Source organism: Salmo salar, chromosome ssa14 (assembly GCF_905237065.1).
Source record: "Salmo salar chromosome ssa14, Ssal_v3.1, whole genome shotgun sequence".
Classification (NCBI taxonomy): domain Eukaryota; kingdom Metazoa; phylum Chordata; class Actinopteri; order Salmoniformes; family Salmonidae; genus Salmo; species Salmo salar.
The window spans coordinates 71218355-71232568 of NC_059455.1; the positions used below are offsets into that span (position 1 = coordinate 71218355).

Sequence of the window (14214 nt, forward strand, 5' to 3'; positions counted from 1 at the left end):
GCCAAGACCTCAGAAAAAAAATTGTAGACCTCCACAAGTCTGGTTCATCCTTGGGAGCAATTTCCAAACGCCTGAAGGTACCACGTTCATCTATACAAACAATAGTACGCAAGTATAAACACCATGGGACCACTCAGCCGTCAACCCGCTCAGGAAGGAGACTCGTTCTGTCTCCTAGAGATGAACGTACTTTGGGGAGAAAAGTGCAAATCAATCCCAGAACAGCAAAGGACCTTGTGAAGATGCTGGAGGAAACAGGTACAAAAGTATCTAGATCCACAGTAAAACGAGTCCTATATCGACATAACCTGAAAGGCCGCTCAGTAAGGAAGAAGCCACTGCTCCAAAACCGCCATAAAAAAGCCAGACTACGGTTTGCAACTGCACATGGGAACAAAGATTGTACTTTTTGGAGAAATATCCTCTGGTCTGATGAAACAAAAAGAACACCATCCCAACCGTGAAGCACAGGGGTGGCAGTATCATGTTGTGGGGGTGCTTTGGCAAAGGTGTATGTAAACTTCCGACTTCAACTGTATATGATACTTCATCAATAGCTGTCTGGCAGCTCCACAAGCTTCCTCAGACTTTCTCACCCATACTGCTCAGTCTGGACCACAAGCAAATCCCTTTCAGATCCAACAAGTGAAGGGTTTTATTCCAAAACACTATATATCCATTTTCAGAAATGTTCATAAATTAGCTTTTTTTAAAGAAATTATGAAAGTGATAGGTGTGTTTTTTCACTATCTAATCATTAAATGACAGACGTATTTGTTTAAAATCTAGCACTTAGTTTCTATCACTTGATGGTTTCATTTCAGAGAGACAAATTATCCAGTTTTTTTGCTAAATGTTATATATCTGCCTCACTCTCAGAGAAATAAGTAGTACTGCTAGGTTTTACACAGTGAAATGTAAGAAATAACTATATTTCTAATAAAGAACTGTACAAATGATACATTTGTAACATCAATTGGTTGATTTAGCATTTGGGAAATAAACTCTTTAAGTGGTTAAATTGACCGTGTGTGTGTGTGTGTGTGTGTGACTCACCCTCTCCCCGTCCAGCAGCAGGTGGACCTTGAAGAGCATGCGGTCATCAACGTTGACCTCTTCGTTTCGGTAGAGGATCTGGAAGATCCGGCTGAACACCGTAGTGTCCTCATGGACCCCATCATGGACCCCCGCAGAGCTGAAACTACAGTCACCTAGGGGGAGGGGAGAGAGCATCATCAGCAGTATCATCATCGTCATCATCATCACCACCAGTGCTGCCTCTGCCTATGTGCGAACTATGTGCTGCGTGCAGGGCCCGTGGCAGCTAGGGGGCCCCCGATCAAAATATAATAACTTGTCTGTCTGTCTATTTTTGAATTTATTTTTTGGAAGTCAGTTGGGATCTCAACTTCTTATTGACAGTTAGAATAGTAGAATACACAAGGTGCAATTTCGACATTTGGTTGTGCATCAGCAATTTTTCTCTTGTTATGTCAGTCACTGATAGTCACTCAATTAGCCCATGTCAGCTAACATTATATCGATTGCTAGATAAGTTAGTCTAGCCAGTTATCTAAACCTTGTAGTAATCATGGCTGAATTACTGACCAGGCATGCAAGGTACGTGCCTGGTCACATTGATTTTGTTAGTCACTCTCACTCAGATATCATATGAACCTGGTATAAGTCATGGCAAAATGTGTAGAATTGCAGGAAATTAGCTTTTAAACTGCCAAAAAATGTATCCACCAATTGATTAAATGTGTATAATGGCAGAGAATTAGCTTTAAAACTGCCCAATTTTCTCTCAGCCTATGGCAAAATTAATACAATTGCATGAAATGTGTTGTTAAACTGCAAAATGCTCTCTCTGCCCCATGGCAAAAAGTATAGAATTGCAGGAAATGAATTTAAATGTTTTGCCAGCGAGGTGGTTATGCCCCCCAACCAGATCTCGCTTAGGGCTCCAAAAGGCTAGAGGCGGCCCTGATCATCATCATACATGACATACACATCACCATTCCCATCACTGTCATTTCATGTCCTCCACATAATTGAGGCTCAGAAGCAGTGCTGAATGGATTATATACAATCTGACATTTCTCTGGGTGTCACGACTTCCGCCAAAGTCGGTCCCTCTCCTTGTTCGGGCGGCGTTCAGCGGTCGACGTCACCGGTCTTCTAGCCATTGCCGATCCACTTTTCATTTTCCTTTTGTTTTGTCTTTGTTTTACACACCTGGTTTCAATTCCCCAATTACATGTTCATTATTTAACCCTCTGTTTTCCCCATGTTTTTTGTGCGTTTGTTCATTGTTAAGTGGTTGAGATTTCTGTGAGCTGGTGTGTTTCCCTGCGTGGAAGGATTTTGTTGTTTTATTCGAGTAAAGGAAGTTTTTACTCAGTTCTGTGTCCTGCGCCTGACTCCATCCTACCCGCTGCACACTGACACTTGACACTGGGTATAAAAATAAATGGTTTTCCAGTAAATCTCTATATAGTCAGTGGTGTTTTCTGCTTGTTTCTGTAGAGTAGATGTGAGACAGCAGCTGTCTGCAGCTGGCTGCTGGAGGTGCAGCTGTGATAGACCTTTGTGAAGGAAGCACCCCACTGAGGTGCTCTCCTTTTATCTACCTCTGTAATATAGAGGTAGATATGAACTCTATGCCCCAACCCCCTCTCTCTTTCGCACCCTCTGTTTCTCTGTCTCTTCTCTCTGTTCTCCCCTTCTCTCCCTCTCTCAGCATCCCTCTCCAGAAAGAGCAGTCGCTTCAACCAGCATGAGTGTCAGATTGTGTACTAAATTTAGTGAAAGGCAGTGTGGCTGTTGTGTGTTGGCAGCATGATGTGCTACAGCTAGTGGAAATACTCTCATTTCATTCCAAACCAATCCTAGCCTATTACAGATGAAGAGTCAGTTTGTCAACAAAGTTGTAATGAGGGTGAATGCTCAGTACTCCAGGCTCATCTAAAAACATGGCATCTCTAGTTCTGCTCTACAGGGAGGGGACAGAGGGAGACAGTGAGCAGAACTGGCAAGGCACTAAAGAGGCTTCACTGTGATTTAAAGGGATGCAATTAGTTATGAGTAATACGAGTACAGATATACAGTATGTTTGCAACCAAATAATGAATATTCTATAGCATTACAAATGAGATACTTCATCCACTGTGCCACTGTGCACATACAATCATTCTCTTTCTCTCTTTCTCTCTTTCTCTCTCTCTCTTTCTCTCAATTCAATTTAAGTGCTTTATTGGCAAGGGAAACATATGTTAACATTGCCAAAGCAAGTGAAGTAGATAATAAACAAAAGTGAAATAAACAATAAAAATGAATGGTAAGCATTACACTCACAATAGTTCCAAAAGATGAAAGACATTTCAAATGTCATATTATGTGCAAATAGTTAAGGTACAAAAGGGAAAAAATCACAAATATGGGTTGTATTTACAATGGTGGTTGTTCTTCACTGGTTGCCCTTTTCTTGTGGCAACAGGTCACAAATCTTGCTGCTGTGATGGCATACTGTGGTATTTCTCCCAATAAATATGGGAGTTTAGCAAAATTGGGTTTGTCTTCAATTTTTTTGTGGGTCTGTGTAATCTGAGGGAAATATGTATCTCTAATATGGTCATACATTTGGCAGGAGGTTAGAAAGTGCAGCTCAGTATCCACCTCATTTTGTGGGCAGTGTGCACATAGACTGTCTTCTCTGAAGAGCCAGGTCTGCCTACGGTGGCCATTCTCAATAGCAAGGCTATGCTCACTGAGTCTGTACATAGTCAAAGCTTTCCTTAAGTTTGGGTCACTCACAGTGGTCAGGTATTCTGCCACTGTGTACTCTCTGTTTAGGGCCAAATAGCATTCTAGTTTGCTCAGTTTTTTTGTTAATTATTTCCAATGTGTCAAGTAATTATCTTTTTGTTTTCTCATGATTTGGTTGTGTCCAATTGTGTTGCTGCCCTGGGGCTCTGTGGGGTCTTTTTGTGTTTGTGAACAGAGCCCCAGGACTAGCTCGCTTAGGGGACTCTTCTCCAGGTTCATTTCTCTGTAGGTGATGGCTTTGTTATGGAAGGTTTGGGAATCGCTTCCTTTTATGTGGTTGTAAAATTTAACAGCTCTTTTCTGGAGTTTGATAATTAGCAGGTATCGGCCTAATTCCGCTCTGCATGCATTATTTGGTGTTTTACAATGTACACTGAGGATATTTTTGCAGAATTCTGCATGCAGAGTCTCCATTTGGTGTTTGTCCCACTTTGTGAATTCTTGGTTGGTGAGCAGACCCCAGACCTCACAACCATGAAGGGCAATGGGTTCTATAACTGATTCAAGTATTTTTAGCCAGATCCTAATTGGTATGTGGAATTTTATGTTCCTTTTGATGGCACAGAAGGCCCTTCTTGCCTTGTCTCTCAGATCGTTCGCAGCTTTGTGGAAGTTACCTGTGGTGCTGATGTTTAGGCCGAGGTATGTATAGTTTTTTGTGTGCTCAAGAGCAACGGTGTCTAGATGGAATTTGAATTTGAGGTCCTGTCAACTAGACCTTTTCTGGAACCATTATTTTTTGTCTTACTGAGATTTACTGTCAGAGCCCAGGTCTGACAGAATCTGTGCAGAAGATCTAGGTGCTGCTGTAGGCCCTCCTTAGTTGGGGACAGAGCCACCAGATCATCAGCAAACAGTAGACATTTGAATTCAGATTCTTGTAGGGTGAGTCCGGGTGCTGCAGACTGTTCTAGTGCCCTCGCCAATTCGTTGATATAAATGTTAAAGAGGGTGGGGCTTAAACTGCATCCCTGTCTCACCCCACGGCCCTGTGGAAAGAAACGTGTGTGTTTTTTGCCAATTGTAAACGCACATTTGTTGTTTGTGTACATTGATTTAATAATGTTGTATGTTGTCCTGTTCACTCTCTCTTTTTCTCTCTCTCCATCTCACGTTCCTTTCTCTCTCTCTCTCTCTCTCTCTCTCTCTCTCTCTGATATTCTCTTACTGTTTGTGTGACATAATACCTTTAGAGTTAAGCTACAGTAAGGAGGCAGCAGAACAGTAAACGCTAAACTAATTCATATAACACCATCCTGATTTAACAAACCACAATGTTTTTCTATATGAATTACAGTAATTAAATGGCTGGGATTCAGAAGCGAGACAGTCCTTCACACTTTGTCTGAAGGGCACCAGACAATTGAAATGTCAAGTGCACAACACTTTAATCTCCCACAGTACGGTGGGTGGATTATTTCCGAAGTCTCTGTGGTTGATAAATGTCTTTCTCCTGGCTGGCCGGAGCAGAGCTTATCATTGGCTGGTGAATTTATGGTTGGTAGCCCTGTCTGTCCTGTCTGTAGTTAAGGCATATAGCTGTAATGCGTGACCTTGTAGAGGAGGAGTGCAGGAGAGGGGAGGGAGATGGGGAAGAGGGCTCTGGCTAAGCCCTCCAATTAGAATATGGAAATATAATGTTACTGCATTGTGCATTGCTGCAATGTAGCTAGCGACGCTCACTGTGTACAGATACTATGGCACTGCTGCACTTCGTGTGTGCAGGCAATCCTGATACTGTGGTCTAGGCTATATGAATATTCTGCACTACAGCAAATTATTTGTAGATGTTATCGTATGGCAGTGCAGAGATAATCAGTACAAACTATTAATGCTGAATGTGCACATACACTATATATACAAAAGTATGTGGACACCCTTTCAAAATAGTGGATTTGGCTATTTCAGCCATAACCGTTGCTGACAGGTGTATAAAATTGAGCACACCGCCATGCGATCTCCATAGACAAACACTGGCAGTAGAATGGTTCTGGCCTTTCTAGGGAGTTTTTCCTAGCCACCATGCTTCTACACCTGCATTTCTTGCTGTTTGGGGTTTTAGGCTGGGTTTCTGTACAGCACCCTGTGACATCAGCTGATGTAAGAAGGGCTTTATAAATACATTTGTTTGATTTGATTGAATGGCCTTACTGAAGAGCTCAGTGACTTTCAACGTGGCACCTTCATAGAATGCCACCTTTCCAACAAGTCAGTTCCTCAAATTTCTGCCCTGCTAGAGCTTCCCCGGTCAACTGTAAGTGCTGCTATTCTGAAGTGGAAACGTCTAGGAGCAACAACAGCTCAGCCGCGAAGTGGTAGGCCACACAAGCTCACAGAATGGGACCGCCGAGTGCTGAAGCGTGTAGCACGTAAAAATTGTCTGTCCTCGGTTGCAACACTAACAACCAAGTTCCAATCTTTCTCTGGAAGCAACGTCAGCACAAGAACTGTTCGTCGGGAGCTTCATGAAACGGGTTTGAATGGGTGAGCAGCCACACACAAGCCTAAGATCACCATACGCAATGCCAAGCGTCAGCTGGAGTGGTGTAAAGCTCGCTGCCATTGGACTCTGGAGGAGTGAAAATGCATGAATTACTCTTCACCATCTGGCAGTCCGATGGACGAGTCTGGGTTTGGCGGATGCCAGGAGAACACTAGCTGACTGAATGCATAGTGCCAACTGTAAAGTTTGGTGGAGGAGGACTAATGGTGAAGCTTTTTTTTCATGGTTCGGGCTAGGCCCCTTAGATCCAGTGAAGAGAATTCTTAACGCTACAGCATACAATTATATTCTAGACTATTCTGTGCTTCCAACTTTGTGGCAACAGTTTGGGGAAGGCCCTTTCCTGTTTCAGCATGACAACGCTCTGGTGCACAAAGCGAGGTCCATACAGAAATGGTTTGTCAAGACCGGTGTGGAAGAACTTGACTGGCCTGCACAGAGCCCTGACCTTAACCCTATCGAACACCTTTGGGATGAATTGGAACGTCGACTGCGAACCAGGCCAAATCGCCCAACATCAGTGCCCGACCTCACTAATGCTCTTGTGGATGAATGGAAGCAAGTCCCCGCAGCAATGTTCCAACATCTAGTGGGAAGCCTTCCCAGAGGAGTGGAGGCTGTTATAGCAGCAAAGGGGGGACCAACTCCATGCCCAACTTAATGCCCATGATTTTGGAATCAAATGTTAGACGAGCAGGTGTCCATATACTTTTGGTCATGTAGTATATTATGGACAATAAACATAACATTATCAACATCAGACTGAACATATTATGGGCGCTAAATGACGCAATTTAGCTCAAGTCGATGCCCTCCACTTTATGCAGTTCTCCTCTCTAATCAAAGACTGGATACAATGCATACTGTAGTTCAATATACATTTAAAAGCTCATTATATACTGCACTCTACTTCCCAAACTGATAGAGTAAAATACTATGCTGTTTTATACTGCACAGCACCATGGGAAGCTCCTCCATACAACAGGTCACATTGGTCTGATCAATGCCTCCCTGACTTCCCTACATAGGTCAGTGTGACATTATTAATGTCTCAGTAGGAGGAACAGGTGGCTGGTGGGTCTGATTAAATGCCTGAGTGTCACATCTCAATGTCAGGGTCAGACCGACACAACAAGGGGGTTTTGTAGCCGCAACCACGCGTGCCCTTGTCAAAGAAGGAACATCACATAGTACCGCAGCCATGCACACACTCACGCACATGCACACACACACTGTTCCCTCCGTCCTTTTCCAATCATAATGAACTATAAATAGATTTTTTTTTTATTACAACAAATCCAATAATATGCCTGGAATATGTCTTCCTGCTTATCCAGAGGACCAGATCTGTCTGCTAATGCTGATGGGACTACAGTACAGGACAATAACAGTGTGTCAGCCCAGTCTACTGGAACAGTCTCGGGTACCTAGTCAACACAATTGTCGTTGTGATGCAACACAAATGGAGAAATTACATCATGCACATAAGCTAGACTGATTTTCACATTTCCTCACAGAGAGAAAACACTCTCAACCAATAACAACAAGGAGTATTACTATTGGCGGGTCCAAGGCCAGCTTTCCTCTGTTCTCTCAACACACATGTATTTTGTTTTAACTCTGCTATGTAACTCTGTCATGATATAACAAAATTCTTGTGAATACTTTCACACCCCTAAACTGATTGTTTGAGACAATGTAAAACAGGCAGGAGCCACTTGGTTGCCATGGGAACTTTGTCACTTCTCTTTCTGTGGGACTCTTCTGAGGAAGAGAGGGACTACTTTCTCTGTTACAGAACATGCAGTCTATTTATAGCTGAAACTGACAATTAACCTGTAAGTCTATGTCGTTGTTTTTTGTTTGAATTGTTTACGTGTTCGCTATGCGGTGGAAATGATAAGACAAGCGGAACTACGTGGCTAATAACTGTTGTAACGGGGATCATTATCGTAGCAACACACCTTTGGAGTGATGGCAATCCCGCGCTGTGTTAGCTAAGTTTTCATGTCTTCGGGTGTAGTTCGTAAAGGTTGAAGTGTGAATGTTAGGATAGTAACGTTATAATAATTAAGGATGAAGCGTGAATTCATGCCAGGAATATTAAGTGTGAAGTTTTGATTTCCTCCCTTCTGTAATAAGCAGCCAATGAGGTATTTTTCCTTTATTCATGTGTTTAATCTGATACTGTTATAGCTCCGGCTAAACTGTTTATGTATGTAAGCACTTCAGAGTTATACCAAGCTAATAAGTCGCTCGTAAGACAAGAAGGTTGTAAGAGTGTGCTTAACTGTATTTTCATTTACTTTATAGTTCTCACGGAAGGTGATAATTCTGACTAAAACTACAGAATAAAGCCGTCAGTTAACCTCTGGAATATGTGGGACGCTATCTCAACAACAGCCAGTGAAATTGCAGGGCGCCAAATTCAAAACAACAGAAATCTCATAATTAAAATTCCTCAAACATACAAGTATCATTCACCATTTTAAAGCTTAACTTTTTGTTAATCCAGCCAGAGTGTCTGATTTCAAAAAGGCTTTACGGCGGAAGCATACCGTATGATTATGTTAGTCACAAAAAAACATACAGCCATTTTCCAGCCAAAGAGAGGAGTCACAAAAAGCAGAAATAGAGATAAAATGAATCACTAACCTTTGATGATCTTCATCAGATGGCACTCATATGTCACGCCCTGACCTGAGAGAGCTGTTTTTCTCTGTTTGGTTAGGTCAGGGTGTGACATGGGGTGGGCATTCTATGTGTTGTATGTCTATGTTGTTTTTTCTTTGATTGGCCGAGTATGGTTTCCAATCAGAGGCAGCTGTCATTCCTTGTCTCTGATTGGGAATCATACTTAGGCAGCCCTTTTTCCGAACAGTCAGTTGTGGGATCTTGTCTTGGTGTTGCATGTGTTTGCACGCTTAGCTTTTCGTTCATTGTATTGTTTATTGTTTTTGTTGGTTCACATTTAAAATAAAGTATGATGAACCCAACTCACGCTGCGCCTTGGTCTCCTCCTAACGACGAGCGTTACATCATAGGACTTCATGTTACACAATACATGTATGTTTTGTTCGATAATGTTCATATTTATATCCAAAAATCTCAGTTTACATTGGCGCGTTATGTTCAGTAATGTTTTGCCTCCAAAACATCCAGTGATTTTGCAGGGAGCCACATCAATTTACAGAAATGCTCATCATAAACGTTCATATAAGATACAAGTGTTTTACATAGAATTAAAGATACACTTCTCCTTAATGCAACCGCTGTGTCAGATTTCAAAAAGGCTTTACGGCAAAAGCACACCATGCGATAATCTGAGTACAGCACTCAGACACCAAAACAAGTCATACAGATATCCGCCATGTTGTGGAGTCAACAAAAGTCAGAAATAGCATTATAAATATTCACTTACCTTTGATGATCTTCATCGGAATGCACTCCCAGGAATCCCAGTTCCACAATAAATGTTTGTTTTGTTTCGATAAAGTCCATATTTATGTCCAAATACCTCCTTTTTGTTTGCGCGTTCAGTTCACTAATCCAAATGCAGAAGGCGCATGCACTAAGTCCAGACGAAAAGTCAAAAAAGTTGCATTACAGTTTGTAGAAACATGTCAACATGGAAACATATACAATCAATCTTTAGAATGTTTTGGTCATAAATCTTCAATAATATTCCAACCGGACAATTCCTTTGTCTTCAGAAATGAAAAGGAACTCAGCTCGCCCCCACGGCCGCACGCGTGACTGAGCTCATGGCATTTTTCCAGACACCTGGTTCAAATAGCTCTTATTCTCTCCCCATTCACAGTAGAAGCCTGAAACAACGTTCTAAAGACTGTTGACATCTAGTGGAAGCCTTAGGAAGTGCAATATGACCCCACAGACACTGTATATTGGATAGGCAATCACTTGAAAAACTACAAACCTCAGATTTCCCACTTCCTGGTTGGATTATTCTCAGGTTTTTGCCTGCCATATGAGTTCTGTTATACTCACAGACATCATTCAAACAGTTTTAGAAACTTCAGAGTGTTTTCTATCCAAATCTACTAATAATATGCATATCCTAGCTTCTGGGCCTGAGTAGCAGGCAGTTTACTCTGGGCACCTTATTCATCCAAGCTACTCAATACTGCCCCCAGATCCCAAAGAAGTTCAAATCAAGAAACGGTTGTGCTCGTGGTTACTGGAGGGAGCTACAATAGCCAGCTGAGGCACTTGCAATGTTTAAATCATTAGTCAACACAATGATGTTCAATAAACCTTTTAGTTTCACATTTCTAAGACAAAGATCAGCAGTTTTCATGGCTGTCTTAGATTCCTGCCCAGCATGCAACACTGACGCATGTGGTACAGACTGAATTCCATCAAAACGTTTCAGATTCTAGAGAGTGACCGTAAAACAAAACTCAACATACAGTATCTTTCAACACAGAATCCCTGGCCTGAGCCCTCTGATAACAGTCAAGAACAAGGCTCCAGCACCGCACACTACCAACACACTACCGTTCCCATTCTCTAGAGTTTCAGTGGCCACACGCTATAAAAAGGAGACATTGTGAAAGATTACTGTTTTCAGAAACATCCAAGAAAACTGTCCAAAGAATGTGGATCACAGAAAATGATCGGAATCATGTAGTAGGATGGTAACCAGAACATTCTCCCTGTCAGACAACTCATGATCCTCTCACACTCAACCCACCAGAGTCCCTGGCCTAACAGGCTCAGTTGGTAGAGCATGGTGTTTGCAACGCCAGCATGGTGTGTGCAACGCCAGGGTTGTGGGTTCGATTCCCACGGGGGGCCAGTACAAAAAAAATATATATATATATATATATATATGCATGAAATGAAATGAAATGTATGCATTCACTACTGTAAGTCGCTCTGGATAAGAGCGTCTGCTAAATGACTAAAATGTAAATGTAAAAAATTTGTCCCAACCACTGGCAAGTTATGCATGAACTCAAACTACCAGTATAGACGTCTCAGTTTGCTACAAGCTGGTGTGGGTCTTGCCCACCAACCCATTGCTAGAATCAGTGAGATTCATACTGTGTGGGAATTAGTATCTGTAAAACTACAGAAAAAGTTCTATGCAAACTATGCATTAAAAACACCAAGCGTTATTGAGATATAACACAATGTGAGAAGACATAATTCATTACCTGTATTCCCTGGTGTTGTTGCTATCAACCTGTGTGGTACACGAGGAGAGACCTTCAGTCCTGCTCGGACCTGGTAGAATCTGGAGGGAGAAAACAATACAATACCTTCAGTTACTACACAGATGTAGGATCTTAATTTGAGCCAGTTTGCTACAGCAGGAAAATAATCCTGCAGCAACAGAAACTGTGGATTATAATTAATGGACATTTTTTGTAGGGGGTTGATACATTTTACATTAGGGCAAATCAAGTCTGACTTCTTAAAGTGGAAATTACAAACTTTAGCAGTCTTTTTAAAATGTCTGCAACAACAGGATGATCAAATTAACATAAACATCTGTACATAGCTACTAAACACATACCGGCAATACTGTACACATCACTACACATCACTAGACACATACTACTGCATATGAAACAAATGTTCAGAATGGAATGGAAAGAAATAGCTGGAAAGGCTAGTACTGTCCTGTTAAACACAACTGGTAAAGAATTGTACAAATGTACCTTAATTATTAATAAGCACAGGATCAAATAGCAATAAATAATACATTACTCATAATAATGCACATCCATTCAGTGAGTCTGCTGCTGTCTGTGCTTGAAGGTCAACAGTAGTAGAGCTCTATACAATAGCTGATAAAACAGATATTACATACCTAATAATATCATTTGTAATTGTCTCTTGCATACTAGGTACTTATCGTAAGAGTAGGGGTGTCCTAACCCTGATGTCCTGGCTAAATTCCCAATCTGGCCACCTAACCACCCCCCAGCTTCCAATTGGCTCATTCCCCCCTTCTCCCCTGTAACTATTCCTCAGGTCGTTGCTGTAAATGACAGTGTTTTCAGTCAACTGACCTGGTAAAATAAGGGTTAAATATAACAACAATTCAATATAGTATTATCATCCTGCTAATGCTGACATACAGCAGTCCCCCGTCAAAAAGATACGGGCACCAAGAGTGCAGTGAAACACGCATCTTCAAAGGTCACTTTGAATATCGGAGTGTGAATGGATGTGGTTCTGTATAAAAGCATTGCGCCCCCTGAGATCTGTCGGCAATGGAAGAGACCAGAGCCTAGCTGTGAGCACAGACATGGTATCAGCAGGGTTTTAGTGAGTGACCACCTCTGGAAGATGAAGGCGTGACAGTGAAGAGGACAGATAAGGTTTTTAAGGTTGATAAATAAATAGGGGTAGAGTAATCGCTCAGAAAAAGCTTAAAGCAGGTGAGAGCGCAACTGCACACAACGCATTGTAGGGCCTGTTACGGTTTAGAGTCAGAGTGTACTGTAGAAAAAACATTACAGAGAGAAGCGGGGGATGTGGATACGATATTCAATATACCTGTAGTCTGTCTTGATATCATTATGACATTTGAACACATTTCCAATAAAAACAACAGCGGAAACATTAATTGTGGCGTTGTCCCTGCTGCTAGTTAGAACGCCATCAACGGATAAACAGAGGACTTCGAATGGAGACATGCTCCTAGAAACTACAGCCAGGATTATTAATCAAACCAGATTAAAACATCAAGAGCAGCGTTAGAAGCGACTAATTCCCCCTCCAATAAGCTCAACTAGAAGGCCTGCCCTGCTCTTATCACCATCTCCTGGTTTAAACATCAAACAAAGACTTCCGTTTAATGCAATAACTCCTCTATAGGGTTTGTATAAAACCTACAAGTGAATGGCTTTTTCAGGGCTGTATATAAGATTTTAAACCTAATTAACCTAATTGTACATTTCTCCTGAACTTACAATAGCAAATCACAGTGTTATCTTTACATCATCAGTTACTTGGACTCTCTAACTCTCTGTCTCGCTGTTCAGTGCTCCCATCAGACCTACTCTCTCCTTGTTGCTGTTCTGTGCTCCCATCAGACCTACTCCCTCCTTGTTGCTGTTCTGTGCTCCCATCAGACCTACTCCCTCCTTGTTGCTGTTCTGTGCTCCCATCAGACCTACTCTCTCCTTGTTGCTGTTCTGTGCTCCCATCAGACCTACTCCCTCCTTGTTGCTGTTCTGTGCTCCCATCAGACCTACTCTCTCCTTGATGCTGTTCTGTGCTCCCATCAGACCTACTCCCTCCTTGATGCTGTTCTGTGCTCCCATCAGACCTACTCTCTCCTTGTTGCTGTTCTGTGCTCCCATCAGACCTACTCTCTCCTTGTTGCTGTTCTGTGCTCCCATCAGACCTACTCCCTCCTTGATGCTGTTCTGTGCTCCCATCAGACCTACTCCCTCCTTGTTGCTGTTCTGTGCTCCCATCAGACCTACTCCCTCCTTGTTGCTGTTCTGTGCTCCCATCAGACCTACTCCCTCCTTGTTGCTGTTCTGTGCTCCCATCAGACCTACTCCCTCCTTGTTGCTGTTCTGTGGTCCCATCAGACCTACTCCCTCCTTGTTGCTGTTCTGCGCTCCCATCAGACCTACTCCCTCCTTGTTGCTGTTCTGTGCTCCCATCAGACCTACTCCCTCCTTGTTGCTGTTCTGTGCTCCCATCAGACCTACTCCCTCCTTGTTGCTGTTCTGTGCTCCCATCAGACCTACTCCCTCCTTGTTGCTGTTCTGTGCTCCCATCAGACCTACTCCCTCCTTGTTGCTGTTCTGTGCTCCCATCAGACCTACTCCCTCCTTGTTGCTGTTCGGAGCAGAAACATGGCAGACATGGCAATCCATAAAAACTCTAATATT

At 42.4% G+C, this 14214-nt stretch overlaps 1 protein-coding gene across 1 annotated transcript in view; it reads right to left on the reverse strand.

Annotated features, from left to right (window-relative positions):
- Nucleotides 1-14214, reverse strand: part of LOC106570218 (protein FAM135B) — a 57731-nt gene that overhangs the window by 25658 nt on the left and 17859 nt on the right. Inside the window, exons 3-4 of the mRNA XM_014142305.2 lie at nt 11512-11591; nt 1057-1211 (exon numbers count right to left, since the gene is read on the reverse strand). Coding sequence (XP_013997780.1) covers nt 1057-1211; nt 11512-11591 — 235 coding nt within the window. The remainder of the gene's footprint in view (nt 1-1056; nt 1212-11511; nt 11592-14214) is intronic.